The sequence below is a fragment of the Anomaloglossus baeobatrachus genome, chromosome 4 (assembly GCF_048569485.1).
Source record: "Anomaloglossus baeobatrachus isolate aAnoBae1 chromosome 4, aAnoBae1.hap1, whole genome shotgun sequence".
Taxonomy (NCBI): domain Eukaryota; kingdom Metazoa; phylum Chordata; class Amphibia; order Anura; family Aromobatidae; genus Anomaloglossus; species Anomaloglossus baeobatrachus.
This window is the reverse complement of record NC_134356.1, coordinates 34,357,119-34,384,814: the sequence shown is the minus strand read 5'-3', so window position 1 is coordinate 34,384,814 and position 27,696 is coordinate 34,357,119. Positions and strand designations below refer to the sequence as shown.

General features: G+C 46.7%; 1 protein-coding gene across 1 annotated transcript in view; it reads left to right on the top strand.

Moving 5' to 3' along the window:
- The window catches only part of EFCAB6 (EF-hand calcium binding domain 6), a 182,817-nt gene extending 157,628 nt beyond the window's left edge, over positions 1-25,189 (top strand). Inside the window, exons 24-31 of the mRNA XM_075343359.1 lie at positions 1,245-1,440; positions 5,772-5,963; positions 9,644-9,871; positions 13,573-13,788; positions 15,816-15,990; positions 21,213-21,397; positions 23,244-23,393; positions 24,746-25,189. Of these exons, the coding sequence (XP_075199474.1) occupies positions 1,245-1,440; positions 5,772-5,963; positions 9,644-9,871; positions 13,573-13,788; positions 15,816-15,990; positions 21,213-21,397; positions 23,244-23,393; positions 24,746-24,868 (1,465 nt within the window). The 3' untranslated portion in view covers positions 24,869-25,189. The remainder of the gene's footprint in view (positions 1-1,244; positions 1,441-5,771; positions 5,964-9,643; positions 9,872-13,572; positions 13,789-15,815; positions 15,991-21,212; positions 21,398-23,243; positions 23,394-24,745) is intronic.
- Positions 25,190-27,696: the final 2,507 nt, after the last annotated feature.

Genomic DNA, 27,696 nt, shown 5'->3' with positions numbered 1-27,696 from the left:
CGGCTCGGCATTGTGCTTGGTGATGTACGGCATTGTGCTTGGTGATGTGCGGCTCGGCATTGTGCTTGATGTACGGCTCGGCATTGTGCTTGATGTACGGCTCGGCATTGTGCTTGGTGATGTACGGCTCAGCATTGTGCTTGGTGATGTACGGCTCAGCATTGTGCTTGGTGATGTACAGCACAGCATTGTGCTTGGTGATGTATGGCTCAGCATTGTGCTTGGTGATGTACAGCACAGCATTGTGCTTGGTGATGTATGGCTCAGCATTGTGCTTGGTGATGTACAGCACAGCATTGTGCTTGGTGATGTACGGCTCAGCATTGTGCTTGGTGATGTATGGCTCGGCATTGTGCTTGATGTACGGCTCGGCATTGTGCTTGGTGATGTACGGCTCGGCATTGTGCTTGGTGATGTACGGCTCGGCATTGTGCTTGGTGATGTACGGCTCGGCATTGTGCTTGGTGATATACGGCTGCTCGGCATTGTGCTTGGTGATGTACGGCTCAGCATTGTGCTTGGTGATGTACGGCTCAGCATTGTGCTTGGTGATGTACAGCACAGCATTGTGCTTGGTGATGTATGGCTCAGCATTGTGCTTGGTGATGTACAGCACAGCATTGTGCTTGGTGATGTATGGCTCAGCATTGTGCTTGGTGATGTACAGCACAGCATTGTGCTTGGTGATGTACGGCTCAGCATTGTGCTTGGTGATGTATGGCTCGGCATTGTGCTTGATGTACGGCTCGGCATTGTGCTTGGTGATGTACGGCTCGGCATTGTGCTTGGTGATGTACGGCTCGGCATTGTGCTTGGTGATGTACGGCTCGGCATTGTGCTTGGTGATATACGGCTGCTCGGCATTGTGCTTGGTGATGTACGGCTGCTCGGCTATGAAGCTCCCTGTGAGCGCAGTGTTTGTGCTGATGTTACCAGAGGAGGTCTCGACTCTGCAGTTATGGGTTCAGCAGAGCAGGGAAGATTTAGGAGGAAGCAATGTCCTGGACGGACTTGTTACCCCGGTGGCTCCTATTACAAGACGCACTGGTATCAGTGAGCTCCGCACTAAGCAGCACCTATTACACAGAGCATCATCCATAGTAACACAGCTCAGATTACAGTACTGAGCCAGGATTTGACACCTTCATCAATACAGACGACTTATTGTGATATGAATAAGATATGACACCCCCCCCCCCCCCCACTCCCGGTGCCGGTGTCAGCGCTCTTCATTTCTCTTAAAGGTTAAGGCTAAGAGTTTTTGACAACAAACTCTCCTACTTTGACTTCCTGAAAATGATTGACGACGGCAGGGCTTCAAAGTACGGGCAGAAGCGCGAGATGATTGCGCCCGCGGAGACCGCGCACCACCTCAGCCCGCAGAAAGCGCTTGTTACGCTGAAAGAGTCGGTGGAGAACTGTCAGGAGGAGCTGCGCAAAGTAAGAACTGGACACTGCGTCCGCTCTCCACGCTCTTACCGCCTGTAAGCTGAGACCGGGGATGACGGCAGGCTGTATAATGACGTATATCATTCCACCGTATTCCCTCTGAGACCCGTTCCTGCCGCAAAACGGAAGTAGGTGGTGATATCTTAATACAGATGTGGGCGAAAGTGTTGGCACCCTTAAAATTGTTCCAAAAAATGATTGCACTTACACACGTTTTGTTATACACATGTTTATTTCCTTTTGTATTGGAACTAAACAAGAAAAAAGGGCAAAATGGTCATAATTTCACACAAAACCCCAAAAATGGGACAATATTGTTGTCCCCCTCAACTCAATATTTGGATGCACGTCCTTTGGAATAAATACCTGCAATCAGTCACCTCCTATACCCGTCCACAAGCTTCTTACTCCTCTCACCTGGAATTTTGGACTCTTCTTTATAAACGGTAATCTTCAGATTTCATGGTGCCATAGGCAGCAAAACAACCCAAAAACATCTCTGAGCCTCCACCATACCTGACTGTAGGTCATGTGTTCTTATCTTTGTAGGCTTCATTCCATTTTCGGTAAACAGAATTTTGTGCACTACCAAAAATCTCATCTGTCCACAAATTTTTTTCCCAGAAGGATTTTGGTTACTCACGTACATTTTGGTAAACTGCAGTCTAGTTATTTTATGTCTCTGTGTCAGCAGTGGGGTCCTCCTGGGTCTCCTGCCATAGTGTTTATTTTCGTTCAGGTGTGGATGGGTAGGTCACGCTAACAACCTTCAGGACAGCTTGAATTTCTTTAAAACTTGATTGTGGCTTATCCACCATCCAGACTATCCTGCGTTACAACCTTTCATCAGTTTTTATTAGCTACTCAGCCATGGGTTGTACATTTCTTGATTATGCTGTACACTGAGGACAAAGGAACATCAAGATCTCTGGAGATGGACTTTTAACCTAGAGATTGTTGATATTTTTCTACAATTTTGGTTTTTAAGTCGTCCAACAGTTCTCTTCTCCTCTTTCTGTTCACCATGCTTAGTGCGGCACACACAGTGCAAACATCGAGTCAACTTCTCCACTTTTTTCTGGTTTCAGATGTTCTTTTCATATTGCCCACACCTGTTACTTGCTACAAGTGAGTATAAAATAAACTTGTGTATAACAAAATATGTGTAATTGCATTTTCTGGGAGAAATACTTCATTATTTTCTGAAACAATTCCATGGGTGCCAAGACTTTTGCCCATGACTGTATGTTTTCTTATATTTGTTTTTCTGAAACAGAGCTCTAAATCTTTAACAGAGTTAAAAAGTACTTTTAATTTCAGATGACTTTTCAGAACAAGCTGTTATGTGTGTATGTGAGAAATAACACTATTCCTGCCCATTGTGTGACTTTTGTTCTGCATTTTTCACTATTTTTTCCCTCTGTAGACTCTGCTTCTAATTTTCAGTTGTCTCTGAGCTAATGAGTAGAGACGAGCTTCTACGATGTCTCCAAAACACAGCACACACAGGCATGAAGGATTACTGCTCTTCTGTCTCTATGTAGCACATGCTCATAAGCAGCAGCAGCAGCAGCGTGGAGGACATTATACAGCAGTACTGAGCAGAGTAGCTGTGAATACAGGCAGCAGCAGCAGCATAGAGGACATTATGTAGCAGCACTGAGCAGTGTAGATGTGAATCCAGATAGCAGCAGCATGGAGGACATTATACATCAGTACTGAGCAGTGTAGCTGTGAATCCAGATAGCAGCAGCATGGAGTACATTATACATCAGTACTGAGCAGTGTAGCTGTGAATCCAGGTAGCAGCAACATGGAGGACATTATACATCAGTACTGAGCAGTGTAGCTGTGAATCCAGGTAGCAGCAACATGGAGGACATTATACATCAGTACTGAGCAGTGTAGCTGTGAATCTAGATAGCAGCAGCATGGAGGACATTATACAGCAGTACTGAGCAGTGTAGCTGTGAATCCAGATAATAGCAGCATGGAGGACATTATACAACAGCACTGAGTAGAGTAGCTGTGAATCCAGATAGCAGCAGCATGGAGGACATTATACAGCAGTACTGAGCAATGTAGTTGTGAATCCAGATAGTAGCAGCAGGGAGGACATTATACAGCAGTACTGATCAGTGTAGCTGTGAATCCAGATAGTAGCAGCAGGGAGGACATTATACAGCAGTACTGAGCAGTGTAGCTGTGAATCCAGATAGCAGCAGCAGCAGCAGCATGGAGGACATTATACAGCAGAACTGAGTAGAGTAGCTGTGAATCCAGATAGCAGCAGCAGCAGCAGCATGGAGGACATTATACAGCAGTACTGAGCAGGGTGGAGCTGAATCCAGTTCTGAAGGGAGATAAAACACACAAACTGTGCTGCAGTGTTCTAGTAGTCTTCTCATGAGGGATCAGATAACAACTGTCTAAATTTATAGAGAGGAGAGGGGGAAAAGAGAGAAGTACACGGGGACTTCTCTCTTTTCCTCCTCTCCTCTCTATATACTTGGACAGTTTTGTTATCTGATCCCTCATGAGATTACCCTTTGTCTCTCTATTACCAAAGGCTGATTTTTAGCTGCTTTTTGATGAGTTATTGAGAGGAGAAGGAAAGAAGTGGCTCATAAGTGGAGAAAGAATTGATTTATGCAGAGATCAAATTCTAGGCTACCTAAAATTATTAGTAAAAGGAGCTTGATGCATACAGTTTATCTTGGAGACATGTTGTTTGTTTGCTTTCCCCTGTTTAGTACTTGATGGGGTTGACTAGCGCTCATCCCACTAGTTCATTACTAGGGCATAGTTCAGGGTCAACCAGGGCCAGGTATCCAGCTCGGCGCGTAAGTACAGAACCTATCTAGGGTGGTCAGGGAAGCCAAGGGCCAGCGGAAGGTATTATGAGTAGTGTTGAGTGGCAAAATCCGGATCTGCGCAGATCCGAGCCCGACCCGGACGCGGGATTCCGGGTGCACGATCCGGATCCGCCTTTTCTTTTTTTTTTTTTTTTTTTTTTCCTCTCTCTTTTTCTCTCTTTCTCTCTTTCTCTTTCTCTCTCTCTCTCTCTCTCTCGCTTTCTCTCTCTCGCTTTCTCTCGCTCGCTTTCTCTCTCTCTTGCTCTCTCTCACGCTCTCTCTCGCTCTCGATTTCTCTCTCTCGCTCTCTCGCTCTCGCTCTCTCGCGCTCTCTCTCGCTCTCTCTCTCGCGCTCTCTCTCGCTCTCTCTCTCGCTCTCTCTCTCGCGCTCTCTCTCGCGCTCTCTCTCGCGCTCTCTCTCGCGCTCTCTCTCGCGCTCTCTCTCGCGCTCTCTCTCTCGCGCTCTCTCTCGCGCTCTCTCTCTCGCGCTCTCTCTCTCGCGCTCTCTCTCGCGCTCTCTCTCTCGCGCTCTCGCTCTCTCTCTCTCTCTCTCTCTCTCGCTCTCTCTCTCGCTCTCTCGCTCTCTCTCTCGCTTTCTCTCGCTCTCGCTTTCTCTCGCTCTCGCTTTCTCGCGCTCTCTCTCTCTCTCTCGCTTTCTCTCGCTCTCGCTTTCTCTCGCTTTCTCTCGCTCGCTTTCTCTCTCGCGCTCTCTCGCTTTCTCTCGCTCTCGCTTTCTCTCGCTCTCGCTTTCTCTCGCTCTCGCTTTCTCTCGCTCTCGCTTTCTCTCGCTCTCGCTTTCTCTCGCTCTCGCTTTCTCTCGCTCTCTCTCTCTCCCCAAATTCTGCTCCCCCATTGACATATATGGGGCCGGATTCCGGATCGAATCCGGACTTCTTCCTCGATCCGCCGGACCTGGATTATTGCCAATCCGCTCAACTCTAATTATGAGGGGTCAACCAGGGTTTCCCTCCTTCCTCCCCTCCCTTTTCGACATTCCTCTCATGGCAGCACCACCAGCCAAAAACTAGACATTTTCTCTGCAGTGACCTCTGTAGGGGAACTGCGGTATTACATGGCTGACATGCTGACACTGGTCCTGTCTGGCAAAGAGACATGGATATAATAGAGGGGGATCTGCTGCTTAGGATCCCCACCTTTATGATATCCATAGGTTCTATGATAGAACTGTGATCTTATTAGGGAAGATGATAGATGTCTTAAAGGGATAGAACTTCTATAAGACATCTATCATCTTCCCTAATTAGCTCAATATCACCGTTTTCTCTCCCTACTTGTAAGACATTTTGCCCATCATTACCTCCCACATCAGGCGTACCAAGAATCTATTGTTTCTACACAAGAACATGGCAGGCGGAGGAGACGTCGCGCCCCCCCCCCATAAAGTCACCGAGCATTCTACTCGGTGGTGACTAAAAGCTAATGCAGCTCCTCTCTTGTCACCTTCAGGCATTTTCTTCATTTGATAAGGACGACACCGGCACAATAAAGTCTTCACAATTACACCGGATTCTTGACAGTTTCTGCTTTAAGCTTGCGGACAAGCAATTCAAGTACGTCCTGAGCAAACTGGCGCCGCGCGAGAGCGACACAATAGACTGGAGACGCTTCCTACATAATGTCTCTACCTTCACCGACGAGGTAGGAACGATCGAAGCGCCATCATTTTTTATTTTTATTTTTTTATATTTTTTTTTTTTTTTTCTTTCTACTTTGTTGTTCTCGCATCAAGAATTTCCGAATAAAACCTATAATTTTAACGTAAAACTGACTATTAAGCTCCTGACCAAAAAACAGCGCTGACATGCAAACAATAAAACGCCGGCACGTCTGTCTTCTCCGTAGTTTGATTACCGGGAACGGACGGTTTACTAACGAGTGACGATTTTGTCTACTCCCTGCAGAGGAAAAAAAAAGAAAGAAAACGTCTGTCAAGATAAACACAATCATTATTACATAATATATGGTCACATTAGATGCTGGGCGTGAGCATGGAACAGCCACGAAAAAAAGCCCAAAATGATATTGATGGAATAGGAAATTCAAAGGGAATCTGTCAGCAGGTTTTAGCTCTGTAATCTGAGAGTAGCATGATGGAGGGGCAGAGATCCTGATTCCAGCGATATATCACTTGCTGGGATGTGTTTTGCTGTTTCACTAAAATGAGTATTTTATCAGCAGAAAATTATCATTACAGAGCTAGTGTCACAATCACTATGGGGTACCGGGAACTGGCTGTCTCTCAAGCTAGGGTTCCCAATGCTATCCTTAACCTCGGCATGATGTAGGTGCACAGATCCTGATTTCAGCGATGTGTCACTTACTGGGATGTGTTTTGCTGTTTGAATAAAATCAGTGTTTTATCAGCAGGAGATTATCCTACAGGGGTAGTGTCACAATGACTATGGGGTACCGGGGAACTGGCTGTCCCTCAAGCTAGGGTGCCCAATGCTATCCTTAACCTCAGCATGATGTAGGGGCAGAGATTCTGATTTCAGCGATGTGCCACTTACTGGTCTGTGTTTTGCTGTTTCACTAAAATCAGTGTTTTATCAGCAGGAGATTATCATTACAGAGCTAGTGTCACAATCACTATGGGGTACCGGGGAACTGGCTGTCCCTCAAGCTAGGGTGCCCTATGCTATCCTTAACCTCAGCATGATGTAGGGGCAGAGATCCTGATTCCAGCGATGTATCACTTACAGGGCTGTGTTTTGCTGTGTCAATAAAATAAGTGTTTTATCAGCAGGAGATTATCACTAAAGGACAAGCTGTCACTATCATATGGGCAGATATCCTGATTCCAGCGATTTGTCACTTACTGGGCTGTATTTTGCTGTGTCAATCAGATCAGTGATTTATCAGCAGGAGATTATCACTAAAGGGCTAGTGTCACAATCACTATAGGATAGCTGGGAATCGGAGCTCCTAGGCTGTCCCTCAAGCTAGAAAGCCCTATGCTATCCTTAACCTCAGAATGATGTAGGGGCAGAGATCCTGATTCCAGCGATATATCACTTACTGGGCTGTGTTTTGCGGTTTCAATAAAATCAGTGATTTATCAGCAGGAGATTATCATTACATGACAATGTGTCACAAGGTTTCTAGGCTGTCCCTCAAGCTAGAGGACCCTATGCTATCCTTAACCTCAGAATGATGTAGGGGCAGAAATCCTGATTCTAGCGAGGTATCACTTACAGGGCTTTGTTTTGCTGTGTCAATAAAATCAGTGTTTTATCAGCAGGAGATTATCACTACAGGGCTAGTGTCACAATCACTATGGGTAGTGGGGAACTGGGGCTCCTAGCCTGTCCCTCAACTTAGGACCCCTATGCTATCCTTGGCCTCAGCAAGATGTAGGGGCAGAGATCCTGATTTCAGTTATGTGTCACTTACTGGGCTGTTTTGATGTGTCAATAAAATCAGTGATTTATCAGCAGGAGATTATCACTACAGGACAAGCTGTCACTATCATATGGGCAGATATCCTGATTCCAGTGATGTGTCACTTACTGGGCTGTAGTGTCACAATCACTATGGGGTATCAGGGAACTGGGGCTCCTAGGCTGTCCCTCAAGCTGGGGGGCCTTATGCTATCCTTATCCTCAGCATGATGTAGGGGCAGAGATCCTGATTTCAGCGATGTATCACTTACAGGGCTGTGCTTTGCTGTGTCAATAAAATCAGTGTTTTATCAGCAGGATATTATCACTACAGGGCTAGTGTCACATTCACTATGGGGTATCGGGGAACCAGGGCTCCTAGGCTGTCCCTCAAGCTAGGGGGCCCTATGCTATCCCTAATCTCAGAGATACTCTTGATGGTGAAGAGGCCTGAGTCTCCTTCCTGACCCTTCTCCTGACCAGTCCTGATCTGATTCCCCCTCCCTGACGAAGGGGCGGGACAGGAGTGTAATGAAGCCAAAAGATAAAGACAGACAGGGGCAAACCAAAACTCTGTCACACAGCACGCACACACAGGGCAAGACAATAAGAAATTCAGAAGGAAAAACCAGAGCAGGAAGGAAGCTACAAAACAGGGGTAAACTCCACAACCGCACCAAGCAATGAGCCCAACTTTCACCTGTCAATCTGGGAAACCACACCTCACAGACCAACATAGAATAAACTATAGCTGGCATAGATGGAAGGTTTCATCCAGCATAAATAGGAGGGGAGCAGATGTGATAGGTCTCCCCACAACATGTGACCAAAGGAGCAAGCAGACCAGCAGAGATTAACTCTTGCTAGCCTGCTTATGAATGAGCAGACAGTAGGTCGATGCCGAGACTGCCTGTGCTGATCCCAGACACCAGAGAAACCATCGGGCGGAGTGTCAGAATCTGCAATTTGAACAGCACTCAACGCCGCCATGACAGTCAGTAACGTTTGTGCAAAACGCCATGTGACAACTAGGTGTCTTGTACCTCCTGGTCCAACCATGCCCCTACCACTGATTAGTAGCTTCCTGCCAATATACAGCAGCCAATCAATGGTGTGGGCGGGATTATATACAGCTCAGCATTCCGAGCTCTGCTATATCTGCAGAAGAGAAAACTGTGATTCTATCAAAACTGCTGCACCCACAACGTTAAATCATACATCCCTGGAATCAGGGTCTCTGTTCTTATAACATGCTGCTGTCAGATTATGCATCAAAAACCTGCTGACCGATTCCTTATTTGAAAAGATAGGAGCCCAAATCGGAGAAATCCACCGATGGCCTGACACCATTGGCTTCATGTATTTTAAGATTAAAGGGATTTTACAAACTTGGGAAAGGACATCAATATCAGATATGTGCACCGTGTGTTTGCCATTCTTCGGCACTGCAGCTCATCTCCTATTGAAGTGAATTGGAGCTAGGCTGCAGTACACATGAATGGCCACTACACAGTGTGTGGCGCTGTGCTGTTCTGTCCCATTCACTATTACTTAGGCACTACCTGGTACATGGCACTGTTCCGTGTAAGTCTAGTCCTGGTTACAATTTCTCCTATTTTAGGTGACATGGACATGTCAGGAAAAGACCTTGGTGGCGGGCCATGAGATAGACCTCAATGATACCCCCAACTAATGGCTGGTATCTGGGCCCAGAGGCATATTCCTCAAGTCTTTCACCAGGGGCATTTTCACCATTTGCCAATGGTCCATGATGCCCCATACAGACGCCCTAAACCCACTCATGCCCCATGGTGCCAGACGTTCCGAGACTATCTACACCCTTAGCGGCCACAGCTCTACATAGATCATCGAAACGACCACTTCCTTCAACATTTGAATGTAAAATCCATTAAAACCCTCATTTTTATACCGTCACAGCCGGTTTCCACCTGGGTGGAGCGAGTGGAGAGGGCCACCAGGCCGAGATCTGGTCAAGAGCTGACCATGAAGGACATCGTGACACACATTCGGGAAGTAATCGCCGCTCGCTTTTACTCCGTCACCAAGGACCTCTTCAACATAGATTATGCCGGCATCAATGTCATCTCGAAGGAAGACTTCCGGGAGTTTTTTTACAAAAATTTCATGTTGCTAACTGATGACCAGGTAAGGGCTATCTAAGTCGTCTAAGTCCTCATTATCGGCCACAGATGATTACTGGGACTACCGGACTGTGATCCGGGGTGGAAACAGGTAGTAAGTGTTCAGTTTTCCTGCAGCGCCTCCACAGGGGAACTTTGGAATTACCTTCAAATCAGTATATTATCTTCATGATACAGGACTGGTCCTCCAGAGAGAGGACGCTTTTAGTAACCTCTCTCCAGTCTGTCCAATAGAAGAGGAACCCCTTAACTTAACATTTGTAATTCCCTTATAGGCAAAATGGGTGTTACAAACTAGACAAAATGTTTATGTAGAAGATGAGATGAGATGAGATTATAGCATTCCTTCCGGGATTGTCACATCTAATGGATGCAACAATCCTGGGCAGCTGCCAGCTGCTATTTTAAGGCTGGGGGGGGCCCAATAAGATTGGGTCTCCCCAGCCTTTATTATGGCTGCATATCAAAATTGGTGGGGGACCGCACACCGTTTTTTAAAATTATTTATTTAATTGATTTTTTAAAAAAGCCGCCTCTTATTTTGATACCCAACCAAGATAAGCACACGGCTGGGGGCTGCAGCCTGTAGCCATATGCTTTATCTGTGTTGGGTATCATAATATGGTGGAATCATACGAAAAAAAAAAATTGATTGATTTATTTTTACACCAGTCTACAGTGATCAATCAAAAAATCCCCAACCTAGAGCCAGTATGTAAAAAGAGGGGATAATGGCCAAACAATTCTTTGTAGATAAAATACTGAATTTTATTGATAAATATATTAAAAATACAGATTACATAAAAACAAATTCATGGACAAAAATTATTCATGGTCAGAAATATTTCCTTAGTAGCAGCGAAACCGTAAGACAAAGTGCATCGTGCAATGACCAATGATTATAAATAAAGTTTGATAATAAATTATATTCTATCAAGGAGTAGATATTTTAATACCATGTTATACAAAGCTGGATAAAATACATACTATTTTTCAATGTGAGGGCAATCCCATTATATGTCCTGCATATGTAACAAGTTAAGTAGACAAAGATAACTACCTTGATACATGGTCCTGTTCACTGCATACCCCGACGCGCGTTTCGTGCATTATTATTCCTCAGGGGCGCTCGATATACAGTGACCTGCAGACAGGGGTCTGTGATTGCAAACAGTACGAGACGCTGTCTCACAGGCTGGGGGTGCGTCTGACTGCAACTAATCACAGACGAGGGGACTTCCAGTGGGTGGGGGAAGCAGTGAACATGTATTAGACTAATAAGCAGCCCTGGAAATAGAGGGAGGGGCCCAGAAGCGGTTACAGTAGCGCTGGAGCCTTGGTAGGTTTAGTTTAGCCTTGGTAAGAGCTTATCTCCCTATGCTTTCCACCACTATTTTTAAGTGCCAGATTCTGGTCCCCATAAACTTATATGGGGACCAGCGCCTGGCCAGATATCCGGGATCAATTCCGGACCAGAACTGTTTTTGTGTTAAATCCAGTTAGATTTGCCAATCCCGGATCTGCAAGTCTGTCCATCACTATTAACGAGCAGTTAATGCTCAGATGGGCATGACTCGTGTTCTGAGTATAATGGAAGTCAATGGGAAACTCGACAATTTTTCCTGAAAATTTCCTGAAAAAATGCTCGAGTCCCCCATTGACTTCCATTATATTCTGGTACTCACATCGCTCCCATCCCCGCATTAACTACTTGTTACGAATACCAACCACCCGAGCATGGTAGTGCCCGCTCATCACTAGTTACAAGTACAGAGCACCTGAGCATGGTAGTGCCCGCTCATCACTAGTTACGAGTACTGAGCACCCGAGCATGGTAGTGCCCACTCATCACTAGTTACGAGTACAGAGCATCCGAGCATGGTAGTGCCCGCTCATCACTAGTTACAGGTACTGAGCACCCGAGCATGGTAGTGCCCACTCATCACTAGTTACGAGTACTGAGCATCCGAGCATGGTAGTGCCCGCTCATCAATAGTTACGAGTACTGAGCACCTGAGCATGGTAGTGCCCACTCATCACTAGTTACGAGTACAGAGCACCCGAGCATGGAAGTGCCCGGTCATCACTAGTTACCAGTACTGAGCACCCGAGCATGGTAGTGTCCGCTCATCACTAGTTACCAGTACTGAGCACCCGAGCATGGTAGATCCCAATCATCACTAGTAATAACTTATTGATTGCTGGGATTCTTACCACTGAATCTCCCAGTGATCCTGAGAATGGGGCCCTGGATTCCGGGAATTGAGCTCTCCAGTCCCATAGTTAACAAATGGAGTAGAGGTTAACTATGTGTAGGTGCACATGCTTGACCTCTGCTCCGTTCATTAACTATGGGACTGCTTGAGAAAGTTGAGCGAGATGCTCTGCTCAATCATGGGCGAGCTTGCTTTGCACTGCTCAGTACTCGATTGAGCATCAGGGTGCTCGGATACGGTCGGCACTCGTCCGAGTATCGTAGGTGCTTGGTTGTGTAGTTCGTGAACAATCCGACACAAAGAGGCAGCTCCCTTTAGTGAATGGTGGAAGGCGGCACTCCAGTGAGAGCCATCCATCTGATCGTCCAAGTGCCAAGCAGCCGGGCATGGTAGTGCCCGCTCATCACTAGTTACGAGTACTGAGCACCTGAGCATGGTAGTGCCCACTCATCACTAGTTACGAATACCGAGCATCCGAGCATGGTAGTGCCCGCTCATCACTAGTTACGAGTACTGAGCACGGTAGTGCCCACTCATCACTAGTTACGAATACCGAGCATCCGAGCATGGTAGTGCCCGCTCATCACTAGTTACCAGTACTGAGCACCCGAGCATGGTAGTGCCCGCTCATCACTAGTTACCAGTACTGAGCACCCGAGCATGGTAGTGCCCGCTCATCACTAGTTACAAGTACTGAGCACCCAAGCATGGTAGTGCCCGCTCATCACTAGTTACGAGTACTGAGCACCCGAGCATGGTAGTGCCCGCTCATCACTAGTTACGAGTACAGAGCACCCGAGCATGGTAGTGCCCGCTCATCACTAGTTACAAGTACTGAGCACCCGAGCATGGTAGTGCCCGCTCATCACTAGTTACGAGTACCGAGCACCTGAGCATGGTAGTGCCCGGTCATCACTAGTTACGAGTACAGAGCACCTGAGCATGGTAGTGCCCGCTCATCACTAGTTACAAGTACTGAGCACCCGAGCATGGTAGTGCCCGCTCATCACTAGTTACGAGTACTGAGCACCCGAGCATGGTAGTGCCCGCTCATCACTAGTTACAAGTACTGAGCACCCGAGCATGGTAGTGCCCGCTCATCACTAGTTACGAGTACCGAGCACCTGAGCATGGTAGTGCCCGGTCATCACTAGTTACGAGTACAGAGCACCTGAGCATGGTAGTGCCCACTCATCACTAGTTACGAGTACTGAGCACCCGAGCATGGTAGTGCCCGCTCATCACTAGTTACGAGTACTGAGCACCTGAGCATGGTAGTGCCCGCTCATCACTAGTTACGAGTACTGAGCACCCGAACATGGCAGTGCCCGCTCATCACTAGCTCTGCTATTTCCAGCAGTCTCATAGACAATGAATGGAACGAAGGATATTGAAATTTGTTTTTACATTCTAGATCCTCTCCTACTGTAGGAATCTACTTTTATCTCACATTTATGGATATATTAGATATTCCTTTTTTTCCCCACAGTTTGACCACCTTTGGAGTATTTTGCCTCTGAATGCTTATGGCAATCTGAAATACCATGATTTCTTGAAGATGTTCGGCAGTGAAGTGCCAACTACTCCGTCACCATTGCCACGGAATGCAGAACCAAACTACAAGCCAGAGCAATCGGTCACACAAGGACGGCCATCGGTGACCAGACGGCCAAAAACAGCGCCATCTACTGTAAATAAACCTCCTGTAAGTTCTGCCCCTTCTTATATGATTATTATATGGAAAAATAGGAAATGTATATGATTTTCACATGGGTTAATAATATGAGTATTATCATGTTGACTAGACATTGACTAAAGGAACCTTAGCATCTTAAATAACGCTCCATTGACTGATGGTCATTACTCTCAATTCTGCCATATACATGATTGGCCAGTTGGAAAGAGGGGAGAAAGACACTGCCAGACATTTCTGGCAGTGGCTTATCTTCCCTGAAGAAAAAAAAGAGGATGAGGCTTTTGAATTCAGACTGCCTGATCCTTCCTCAATCCAATACATCATCTGTCAAGGGAAAGTTGTCACTGGGGGTTAACATGGGACTGAGGCTTCTAGGATGGCAAGCAAGGGGGCCTTAGCTGTCCCTACATCCAGAGATATGTCTAATGGTGACGATGTCTGGGCTGCCTTCCTTGCCCTAATCTAATACCCCCTCTCCCCCACCCCAGGGTTGGACCCATGTGGCACCCCTGAGGCTTCAGTCGCCACAGAGGTATTGCACCTCAGCCAGAGGGTTGGTATTCCATCCTGGCTAAGGAGGAGGTCAATGCTGGTTCATGCAAAAGCACATCACACTCACTCAGCTACACATCACCACACATGGTAAGGGCGGGATTATACCCAAACCAAACCGGGGGAGCAGTCAGCTGAATGGGAACAGGGGTGCCGTGTGGAGAGAGTAGGTGTAGAAGGTTGGAGAGGAGCAGTGGAGGAGCAAAGACCCGCGGTCTGGACCGGGCATAGACAGAAGGGTCCCAGAGCCCACCGGAATTCTTACACTCCCCCGTGAACTCGTCCAACATATAATCAACTAGTGGAGGGACACGGTCGCAATTCTGGGACTGGTCCCCAGGCTAGAGGAGATTAAACCCACGGGCCCCCTAGTGAAACCAGTGGCTGAGGTGTCTCCAAGCACCGAGGCTACCACCGCACATGAATTCACTGGAAAGTGACCCAAAACGGACCAGAAGGATAGAGCTTCACGCCGCCCAACAGGGTTCACGGGCACTGGAACATGGTTCAGTGAGCGAGGGCGCAAGGCAAGAGGGCGAAGCCACCGCGGAAGTCGGCCAAGGAAAGAGTACACGAAAGAAAGGCACACCGGACTCGACCTCCGAACTACCCGGGATCGGCTGGAGCCCATCACTGTGAATCCTGGCACTCCAAAGGTGGTAGGAGTAAACTCCTATTGACTGCATCCCTGAGTCGCTCCATTATTTGCCTGCGCCCGCCATAATAGACTACTACTATCACCCCCATCCACCCTGGGACCCAGCTCTACCTGTGTAGAGCTACAGCATTTAAGCTGCGTCACCATCAGCCCCAGAGGTCCCCATCTCGCAGCAGCACCAAACTGACCGCATACCACAGGTGGCATCACGAATAACTTCCATCATCCCCTACACCTTTATTTTAATGACACCCTGTGGTCACGGAACCAGGCCTGGCCACCGCTGCATCCCAGCATCAGCAGAATCGGATCCGTGGCCCGGTAACCACTCTCCCCAGGCCCCAGTGGGCGCGTCGCCCACAGATTTGGATAAACGGGGAAACTTGATCACACAACTAGCACACATAGAGATATAAGACAATATGTGATGAGGAGGAAATAAAGCAGATGACGAGAGGATTTCCACAGAACACTAAGCAGCACACATCAAGTCACCAGCAACAGGAACACAAAAACACACAAAGCTATAGTCGGCATGGGAAGCCAGATTCCTCATTCTTAAAAAGGCAGGAAGTAAATGTGATAGGTCTCCTGCAACACGTGATGCAAAAGGTAACCAGCAGCAATGAACTCCTCCTAGCCCAATCACTAATGAGCCCACAGCTGGTTGGCGCCCGAGCCTCCCTGTGCAGCTCAGACGCACCAGAGAAGGCATAGTGTGGAGTGTCAGAGTCTGTAGTCTGAACATCTTCTGATGCTGCCATGACTGTAAGCGAGTTTCGAGCCAAATTCTGCACCACCCCTTTAACTATTTTTTTTTCCACAGACTCCAGGTCAGAGGCCGCACACCGCAGCACCACAGCCGGCGCCAATCGTCAACTGTGAGCAAATCGAAAAGAAGCTGAAAAGTAAAATCTCCAAACGCTGGCTGGATGTTCATAGAGCATTTAGAGAAAAAGACCAGGAAAAGGAGGGTCAAGTCACACCTACAGACTTCTCAGGTAGCCTAAATAACACCTAGGGCTATGGTGCAATCATTTTTGGAGGCCACGTATGGAGTAAAGGCTACTTTACACGCTGCGATATCGGTCCCGATATCGCTAATGTGGGTACCCGCCCCCATCTGTTGTGCGACACGGGCAAATCGCTGCCCGTGCCGCACAACGTCGCGCAGACCCGTCACACATACTTACCTGCCCGGCGACGTCGCTGTGACCGGCGAACCGCCTCCTTTCTAAGGGGGCGGTCCGTGCGGCGTCACAGCGACGTCACTGAGCGGCCGCCCAATAGCAGCGGAGGGGCGGAGATGAGTGGCCGGAACATCCCGCCCACCTCCTTCCTTCCTCATAGCGGCCGGGGGGGAAGGTAAGGAGAGGTTCCTTGTTCTTGCGGCGTCACACATAGCGATGTGTGCTGCCGCAGGAGCGACGAACTACATCGTTACTGCTGCAGTAACGATATTTGAGAATGGACCCCCATGTCACCGATGAGCGATTTTGCACGTTTTTGCAACGATGCAAAATCGCTCATCGGTGTCACACGCAGCAACATCGCTAATGTGGCCGGATGTGCGTCACCAATTCCGTGACCCCAACGACTCTGCATTAGCGATGTCGCAGTAAATGTCGTGTCGATGTCGTGTAAAGCCCCCTTAAGTCTCATATGGCGTAAGTCCTAGATCCTGGGACAATTGGTGGATGAAACAACCTGGAATGGAATTTTGGATCTTTACATTGATGGGTGTAAAGAGAGTGATTACAAAGACCGTCTCTCTCTGGAGGACCTGTCCTGTCTTCTATTACACAGAGAGCCTAGTGATTTCAATGAGTATTGTGTAATACCCAATTTCCCCTGCAGGGGCACTGCAGGGAAGTTGAACCCTTACTGACAGATTTCCCAACAGATCTTGTGGTCTCGGCAGGAGATACTTTATGGTCTACCTAACAAGTAGTGATTGTCTAAAGTGGAGAATGCCTTTAACGATTACAGAAGGTGTATGACCCTAAAAATGTGGTCCCTGGTCAGGACTTGGTAGTTCATGCTCTTTATACTCTACATTTCCCTCCCGCCAGACAAAATAAGAGAGAACCTGTCACGCTAGGTACGGGGAAGTACCAAGCGAAAGGGAAGGGAAACCTTGTGTCTAGGGAAAGGGAAGATGGTGACTCCTGACCAAACCTACTGCTGGTCCCTGGGGTTCCTCACCATCCTAGATAGGTTCCGCATCTATACACTGAGCGGGATACTCGACCCTAGGTATCCCTAGTGCTGGGCTCTAAATAGGGAATGGATTGGATGAGCTTTTCATCAATACCACTAAACAACTATAGATGACACAAGGGGGACACACAGGGGAAAAGCATGAACTACTAATCATTACATGATTCCGGTAGGAGTTCAGCAGAGCTTTCAGCACCCTATATAGGTTCGGCACCCATGCGCTGAGCTGGATACCTGTCTCGAGGTATCCCTAGTGCTGGGCCCTAAATAGGGAATGGATGGGATGAACTCTTCGTCAGCCCCTATGCGCCGAGCCGGATCCCTGACCCTAGGTATCCCTAGTGCTGTACCCTAAATAGGGAATGGATGGGATGAACTCTTCGTCAGCCACTATGCACCAAGCCAGATCCCTGACCCTAGGTATCCCTAGTGCTGTACCCTAAATAGGGAATGGATGGGATGAACTCTTCGTCAGCCACTATGCACCAAGCCGGATACCTGACCCTAGGTATCCCTAGTGCTGGGCCCTAAATAGGGAATGGATGGGATGAACTCATCGTTAGCCCCTATGCGCCAAGCCGGATCCCTGACCCTAGGTTTCCCTAGTGCTGGGCCCTAAATAGGGAATGGATGGGATGAACTCTTCGTCAGCCACTATGCGCCGAGCCGGATCCCTGACCCTAGGTTTCCCTAGTGCTGGGCCCTAAATAGGGAATGGATGGGATGAACTGTTCGTCAGCCACTATGCGCCGAGCCGGATACCTGACCCTAGGTATCCCTAGTGCTAAGCCCTAAATAGGGAACCAATGGGTTGAGCTCTTCGTTAACCCCACTAAACACTATAGACGACACAAGGAGGACACACAGGGGAAAAAGCATGAACTACTTATCCACAAATGACTCAGGTAGGAGTTCAGCAAAGTTTCCAGCAACAATACTACAGAGGAGTACAAGCCACCTGCTTGCAACCAAGGCTTGAATGAACTAAAAATATCACCAGCACCAGTCCAAAGAAGGAAGGGGTATATAAGCACCAAGAGAATACTGATGATCAGCAGCTGGGTGGAAGTCGAGCTCCTGCTGGATCCAAAAGGGGGAGAGTTGAATGCAGCAGGAAAGCTACCTATACCAATGAATACTGACAGCAGGAACAATGGAAAGTCAGGGAGCATTCTGCGTAGCCAAACGCTGTGACCTTCTATGGCCAGAAACCACATGACTGTCTGTCACCCATGACAGACCCATTCCCAATTGGACTAGGGAGGTCTCCTCTGACCCAGATCTGACCCTGATCTTAGCTGACGGCCAGAGTTGTAAGGAGAGAAGGCAGGTGGCACTGGCTCCCATGACTTTTCCGTCCGCCATTGATACCGCCCTGGCATCATGGCTGATATATCCATCACTGTGAAATGATTCTGAGATTTTTAATAGCGTTCACTTCACTATAATTGAAGTTAGATGCCCACGAGGGTCCTTCCTTTTAGCAAAAACTCGGTTTCCTACGCCGAGATGAGCACAAAGCTAATGACGTTTAATGAAGAGTTACAAATCTTATGGAGATAATTAACTGTATGGTTTGTTTTGATCATTAGTACAAAAACCTCATTCCACGGCCGGCATCATTAAACCTTCTTTAATTTAGTAATAAATTATGTTATATATATTTTAGGTAACAATGTTGTAAGAAATGGGAAAAATCTTGTTGGCGTTTTTGTGAGAACAGCGCCCCCGCCTGTCCACAGGTTGGATGTGGCATTGCAGCCCATGGTAGTCCTTTGCTGGGTAAAAATAGATAACCAAAAATCCCTAATTATAACCGACTAACCCGTGCTATAGGTGGGCACAACTCTTTGGTAAGCCCATATCAATGGAGAAACCCCTCTATGGTGGCTGCACGCCAAGGAGATCTTCACTGCGATCCAGAATAGAAAAGAACCAAACATTAGGCTCCTATGTCCTCGGGGTGGAGAGAAGGACTCAGTATCCATAGGGGTCTTCCCAAAAGACAGTGTCTAGTTAAAGGGGCTGTCATATAAACAGAATCCACGTCATAGGTCATGAATGTACATTATATGAAGGCTGGAGACCACTGATCACACGCACGGAGAACTCCAAAGTCCCCTATATGAATGAAGCGTTAGTGAGCATTACCGACCACTGCTCCATTCAATGTCTGTAGAACCAACGTTTGCACATGCTCACTACTGTTCTACTCACACAGGGGTCTTTGGGCCTCCTTTCTCCAAATCTATGGGATCTTAGCAAGGCTGGAGATCACTGATCACAAGAACGAAGATCTCCAAAGTCCTCCTATATGTACGAATGAAACGGTAGTGAGCATGTGCGACCACTGCTCCATTCTCTGTCTGTAGAAGCAACGTTTGCACATGCTCGCTACTATTCTACTTCCACAAGGGTCTATGGGCCTCTTTTCTCCAGATCTTTGGCATCTTAGTGAAGGCTGGAGACCACTGATCACAAGAACAGAGAACTCCAAAGTCCCCTGTATGAATGAAATGGTAGTGAGCATGTGCGACCACTGCGCCATTAACTGTCTGTAGAAGCAGTGGTCGCACATGCTCACTACTGTTCTACTCGCACAGGGAGCTTTTGGCCTCCGTTCTCTCTCTCTGAATGAAATGGTAGTGAGCATGTGCGACCACTACGCCATTCACTGTCTGTAGAAGCAGTGGTCGCACATGCTCACTACTGTTCTACTCACACAAGGGTCTATGGGCCTCTTTTCTCCAGATCTTTGGGATCTCGGTGAAGGTTGGCTACCACTGATCACAAGAACAGAGAACTCCAAAGTCCCCCATATGTATGAATGAAATGGTAGTGAGCATGTGTGACCACTGCTCCATTCACTGTAGAAGCAATGTTCGCACATGCTCACCACTGTTCTATTCATATAGGGGGCTTTGGGTCTCCTTTCTCCAGATCATTGGGATATCAGCGAAGGCTGGCGACCACTGATCACATGAACAGAGAACTTCAAAATCCCCTATATGAATGAAATGGTAGTGAGTGTGTGACTGCTGCTCCCTTCACTGTCTGTAGAAGCAGTGATCGCACATGCTCACTACTGTTCTACATACACAACGGTCTTTGGGCTTCCTTTCTCCAGATCATTGGGATCTTAGCGAAGGCTGGTGTCCACTGATCACGCGAACAAAGAACTCCAAAGTCCCCTGTATGAATGAAACGGTAATGAGCATGTGCGACCACTGCTCCATTCTCTGTAGAAGCAGTGGTTGTATATGCTCACTACTGTTCTGCTCACACAAGGGTCTATGGGCCTCTTTTCTCCAGATCTTGGGATCTCGGTGAAGGTTGGCGACCACTGATCACAAGAACAGAGAACTCCAAAGTCCCCTATATGTATGAATGAAATGGTAGTGAGCATGTGCGACCACTGCTCCCTTCACTGTCTGTAGAAGCAACATTCGCACATGCTCACTACTGTTCTGCTCACACAGGGGACTTTGGACCGCCTTTCTCCTGATCATTGGGATCTCGGTGAAGTTTGGCGACCACTGATTACATGAACAGAGAACTTCAATGTTCCCTGTAAGAAAGAAATGGTAGAGATTTGCGACTGCTGCTCCCTTCACTGTCTGTAGAAGCAGTGGTCGCACATGCTCACTACTGTTCTACATACACAACGGTCTTTGGGCTTCCTTTCTCCAGATCATTGGGATCTTAGCAAAAGCTGGTGACCACTGATCACATGAACAGAGAACTTCAATGTCCCCTGTATGAATGAAATGGTAGTGAGTGTGCGACTGCTGCTCCCTTCACTGTCTGTAGAAGCAATGTTCGCACATGCTCACTACTGTTCTACTCGCACAGAGAGCTTTTGGCCTCCGTTCTCCAGATCATTGGGGTCTTACCAATCAGACATTTATCCTATAGATAGAGGATCATACAACGCCTTATTCCAAAGGAGCGCCATTTTATTGTGTTTCGGCCTCAGTAACCTACTTTCTATTCGTTGTTGCAGCTGTTCTTCGGCAGTTTAACATGGACGTTTCTGAGGAGGAACTTAAGAATTTAGCACTGAAATATGATTTGGAAAACAGCGGAAAGCTCTCCTATTCAGATTTCCTCCGGACCTTCACCCCTGGAGCCACACCTCCAAATAATGCCCTCCTACAGAGGATGAAGCTGCAGAAGCCCCGCATACCGGTATGTCGGACGTATTCAATATCTTGCTCCTCAAGTAACAAAATTAGATTCTTTTTGCATTTACTAGAAAACTAATATATCACACTCCTTATTTTAATTTCTCCCATCACGGCAGTCCCTCGCTGGGTAAAAATAGTTAACCAATTAGACTGATTAGCAAGAAAAGAGGTGAATTGGAAAAATGATTACATGCATTTAAAGGGTTATTCCCATCCCAATATGTAGTAGGCATAATAAGATTAGCAAATTAGAAAAGTAGTATAGTTCTCCTGATTAGATACATCTCTTACCTCATGTGCAGGGCATTGCAGCTTAAGTATCTATGGTTACGACCATTCATATAATGACAGTTATTTACTTAGTTGCTCATGGTCATAACCATGGATACCTAAACTGCAATGCCTTGCACATGAAATAAGAGACATGGCTAATCAGGAGAACTATACTACATTCCTGATTGGAGGTTTTTGCTAATATTATTATTACTAGCTGTAGTACCCGGGCGTTGCTCGGGATAGTAACTGTCTCTCTGTCTCTCTCCCAGTCTCTGTCTGTGTGTCTGTCTGCCTCTGTCTGTCTCTTTCCCTGTCTGTCTTTGTGTCTGTCTCTGTGTCTGTCTCTGTGTCTGTCTCTGTGTCTGTCTCTGTGTCTGTCTCTGTGTCTGTCTCTGTGTCTGTCTTTGTGTCTGTCTTTGTGTCTGTCTCTGTGTCTGTCTCTGTCTCTCTCTCTGTGTCTGTCTGTCTCTGTCTCTCTCTCTGTGTCTGTCTCTGTGTCTGTCTGTCTCTGTGTCTGTCTGTCTCTGTGTCTGTCTGTCTCTGTGTCTGTCTGTCTCTGTGTCTGTCTGTCTGTCTCTGTGTCTGTCTGTCTCTGTGTCTGTCTGTCTCTGTGTCTGTCTGTCTTTGTGTGTCTGTCTTTGTGTGTCTGTCTTTGTGTGTCTGTCTTTGTGTGTCTGTCTCTGTGTGTCTGTCTCTGTGTGTCTGTCTTTCTGTGTGTCTGTCTCTGTGTGTCTGTCTCTGTGTGTCTGTCTCTGTGTGTCTGTCTGTCTCTGTCTGTCTCTGTCTGTGTCTGTCTCTGTGTCTCTGTGTCTCTGTCTGTCTCTGTCTGTCTCTGTGTCTCTGTCTGTCTCTGTCTGTCTCTGTGTCTCTGTCTGTCTCTGTGTCTCTGTCTGTCTCTGTGTCTTTCTCCATCCATGTCTCTGTCTGTGTCTATCTCTGTCTGTCTCTGTATCAGTGTCTGTGTCTGTCTCTGTCCCCGTCTGTCTCTGTCCCCGTCTGTCTCTGTCCCCGTCTGTCTCTGTCCCCGTCTGTCTCTGTCCCCGTCTGTCTCTGTCCCCGTCTGTCTCTGTCCCCGTCTGTCTCTGTCTGTCTCTATCAGTCTCCCCACCGACATCTTATTACCTCACACATAAGCTTCCTATACTAACAATTTATTTTGTTCCTATAGCAACTACTCACAGCTCCTGTTAATAACCTGTGACTCGCAGCTCCATTCACTATAATGGAGGCAGGTTTTTTGGAGAATAAATGTAAAGCACGGGGTTAAATTTTCTGGTCAAGACATAGTCTATGACGTTCCCTGAGTCACATTGGGTGTCTGTGCAAAATTTCGGGATTATAATTGCGACGGTGCGGATTCCTTTAGCGGCCATATATACATACATATACATACATACATACATACATACATACATACATACATACATACATACATACATACACTCAGCTTTATATATTAGATTACACCTACTACATATTGGGATAGGATCTTGGAGATGGGAAATCACCAAAGGTGGACAACCTTTTTAAGATACTTTTGTCGTTATCTTAAACATTTTCTTGGATTTTAGATGGGTACTGGATTATACGGACCCTATTTCCTCGATGCCGTACTTAGGATCCAGCCAAAGATCCTGAGCAACTGGAGACCAATTAGAAGAACTTTTCAGTCTTACGATGAGACACGGTCTGGATATATCAACATTCAGGATTTTAAACAGGTAACATAGAAAATGTTCACTGAAAGTGTATTAAGGATATACTGGACCCTTAGGTGTAGAAAATTACCTTTTTTTTTTTAATTGGGATTCCCCTTTCGGACTTGCATCCGTCTTGAGGCAAGGAATGGAGAGGTGGCCGCTCATAGGCTTTTCTCGCCATTCATTTATATGGGAGTTCCTGGAAATTGCAGAACACACTTCTCTATTCCTGGTGACACAGGATAGTGTCACTCTAGGTACGGAGAAGTACCAAGTGAACGGCGTAAGGGAAGGGAAAGGACACCCTGTGTCTAGGTAGTGGGAGATGGTGACCCCTGATCAAGCCCATCGCTGGCACCTAGCTTCCCTCACCACCCTACGAGATAGGTTCCTACACCGAGCAGGATACCTGACCCTAGAACTGAGCCCTAGGTAGGGACAGGTGGGATGAGCGCTTAGTCAACCCCACTAAGCACTAAAGTACGCACTGGGAGCACACACTGGGAGAAAGCACATGAACAGCTTATCTCCGGATGGCTCAGGGAGAAGTATAGCAAAGAATAACAATGTTTGTTCAGATGAGTGCAAGCCAACTGCTTGCATTCAGAGCTTAAATAAACTTAAACCTATCACCAGCACAGATCCAGGGAAAATTAGAGTCTATAAACGCTCAAAGGGAAGTACTGATTTAACAGTTGAAAGGTGAGGATATCTGCAGGGTCCTAAAGGGAAAGGGATTAATCCCAAGTAGAGAATGTCAGGGAGCAGTTTGTGCAGCCAAACGCTGCAACTAGGGATGATCGAATACCTCGAATATTCGGCTACGCCCATATTCGACGAATGGGGCGCCGCTATTTGACCATTTGCGAATATTGGATGCGCAATGTAAGGGGTACTTTGCACACAGAGATAAATCTTTGGCAGATCTGTGGTTGCAGTGAAATCATGGACATATTGTTCCATTTGTACACAGCCACAAACCTGGCACTGATTGTCCACAATTTCACTGCAACCACAGATCTGCCGCAGATTTATCTCTGTGTGCAAAGTACCCCTTAGTCTATGGGAATCCCGAATAGTTGCCGAATAGCTTCCCATAGACTTACATTGCGCATCGAATATTCCCATAGCGACGACCTATTCGTCGAATATTCGCGAAGCCGAATATTGCCGAATATTTGTGATATTCGATCATCCCTAGCTGCGACCTTCTACAGCCAGACACCATAGGACTTTCTGTCAAACTTGACACACCCGTGACAGAGAGGACCCACAGGCAAATAACTTTTTTTTTTTTTTTTTTTTTTACACACCCCACTGCATGTATTACTGAATAATTGATTATTGTGATTTACATCTATTTTTCATTGCAGGTTCTACGAAAATTTGGCATCAATCTTTCGGAGGATGAATTCTTCTACATTTTTGGTTGCTTTGATAAAGATTTAAAATCTAAAATCTCTTATAGTGATTTCTTGAGGGAATTCTTGAAATAATTGTGATTATTTCCTGGAAGTGCGTGAGTTCATTTTCTCCTATGACTCGAATAGGATGAGCCAATTTATGAAATAAGCCAAAAATATGGTAACGATGGCCGCCGCTCTGTTAAGCGACATCCAAAATACACAATTTCCAAATTTAAGGGTCGACTTTATTTACTCTAATGAGACACAAATAACAAGGGCACTTTAAAACTTGAAAAACATATTACATTTTATACCTACCAATAAAAAAAATTCTTCAAATTCACGGGGAGATGTGTGATGGATTTTATTTGTATAATCATCTACATTACAGAAGTCATCAATAAAATTAAAGGGAACCTGTCAGGGGCAATATGCACCCAAACCACGAGCAGTTCCGGCTAATCCCTGCCTAACTGTCCCTGTATCTAGTAGTCTAGATAAAGGGATCTTTAGAAAAAGTATTTCTAAAGATCCTTTATGATCTTTAGTCCCAAAGACTAATCCGTCCTCTTATATCCCCCGACTAGTCCGCCCTCTTAGCATGTTACCCTTCCGCAGGGGCGTACTAACATGCTATTTAATGCCCATTTCCCAGCGTCATTGGTAGTGACGCGCGTACCTGTGTCCGTTGTCACCGCCTCAAACACCGGCTTTAGGTTCAGTGCGCATGATCAGAAGTCCCAGCACTTTCAGTCATGCGCACTAAATCTCTATAAAGCAGGGATGCGTACACCCGGCTTTATAGTGCGTATGACCGGAAGCACGGTGACTTCTGATCATGCGCACTGAACCTAAACTCTGCGTCTTAGGCGGTGACAACAGACACAGGTGTCATGGTTCCACCTCCCCGTCCACATGGCTAGGGGGCAGAGCCTTCTCTCGGGCCTCACTTCCAGAGCTTGGATGCTTTAAATTCTGTCATCTCTGGTGAACCAGCGCCGGCTATAAGCTTAGCACTGCTTTGCCTGCGATTGCTGGTCCCTGTAAGGGGTACTTTGCACGTTACGACATCGCTAGCGATGTCCTGCGCGATAGAACCCGCCCCCGTCGCACACGCGATATCTTGTGATTGCTGCCGTAGCGAACATTATCAGCTTCACATGCACATACCTGGTCGGCGACGTCGCGGTGACTGACTAACGATCCCTCCTTCAAGGGGGAGGTGCTTTCGGCGTAACCGCAACGTCACTTATCGGCCGGCCAATAGAAGCGGAGGGGCGGAGATGAGCGGGACGTAACATCCCGCCCACCTCCTTCCTTCCGCCTTGCTGTCGGGACGCAGGTAAGGAGATGCTTGTCGTTCCAGCGGCTTCACACAGAGCGATGTGTGACACCGCTGGAGCGACAAACAACATCGTACCTGCAGCAGGAGCGACATTATGAAAATGAACGACGTTACACAGATCACCGATTTTTGACTGTTTCACGCTCATTCATCGTCGCTCCTAGGATCTACACTTTGCGATGTCGCTACCGGCGCCGGATGTGCGTCACAACAATTGTGACCCCGACGATATTTCGGTAGCGATGTTGCAACGTGCAAAGTACCCCTAAGTGTTTTCTGATCCGTCCTTCCCCTGTGCTCTGTCTGTGTTCCGTCCCACCTCCTTCCTTCACACAATAGCCCCAGTTGTTCCCCCTTCTACTACCTCCCCACTGGGTTGCGTCCTCTGGTACTGACCTCAGCCTAACCTCGACCCCGCTTTTGCTCGTTCCTCCAGTCTTCTTTCTCACCGTACTGTGTATGACCTGGCCTGCCTGACCATCCCCTGCACGCCCCGTGGCCTCTGTATTCTGGCTGACTCTGCAGGGCAGTGCTCCAGCACACACTGTGTGTCCACCTCCATGCTGATTTAGCTCTGTGTAGTGTCTTTTCCTGCAGGTCTCCAGCTCCCCCTGGTGGTAGCCTGACAACAGGTATGCGCGTGTATGCCAATGACGATCAGCAAAAAGCATTGATTAGCATGTAAACACGCCCCTACTAAGAGGACGGACTAGTCGGGGGAAATAACGCCCTTGCGACTAGTCCCTCCGCTCATTAGCATATGATAAAGGCTCTTTAGACATAATTTTTCGAAAAATCTCTATGTATGCTACTAGATACAGGGACACTTAGGCAGGGAACTGCTCATGGTTCTGGGTGCATATTGCACCTGACAGGTTCCCTTTAATTAATATATGTGTGTTCATTACAACTATTAATTAAATCTGCTTCTGAACAAAATAAATAAATTGCAGTGGTGCTCTTGTCATTTGCAGAAGTCATTTATAATTTTAATACTTTTGTCTTTATATTTTTTGAATAAAGAAGTTTGGTATTGAAAATAAAATGGTTTGTTTTGCACTTTCCTATTTTTAAATTTCATTTTCTTTATTTTTTGTAATTTATTTTTTCTCCTCAAGTAGCCAATTTCTAAGTTTGTCATGATAAGTACCGTAAGTATTTTAAATATGATTTTAAAATGATTAAAAAAACATTAACTTTGCCTGTATAAAATGTTTCTTTTACCCTAACTTAGCTAGGATACCAGAATAATAACGGAAAACAAAATGCTAGAAATATTATTTGCTTTTATGAAATTAATCTACGCTGTACCTTTTGTCCTTACCATTCTGCCCTATAATAATGGAGCACATTTTTCGCGAACAATGTTTCATTACAATATAATAGGATCCAAATAAGCCAGGCGTCACGCTGTAAGGCGGCTTCATATTTGTCTGGAATCAGAAAAATTTATTTACATGCATGAGAGGAAATAATAGACTTGAAATTGAAGTCATCGAAGCAAGAAATTATCATATGGCTTGTAGCATTATCTTTAACTTGACTTAATACAGGTATCGGCATTCCTACAATC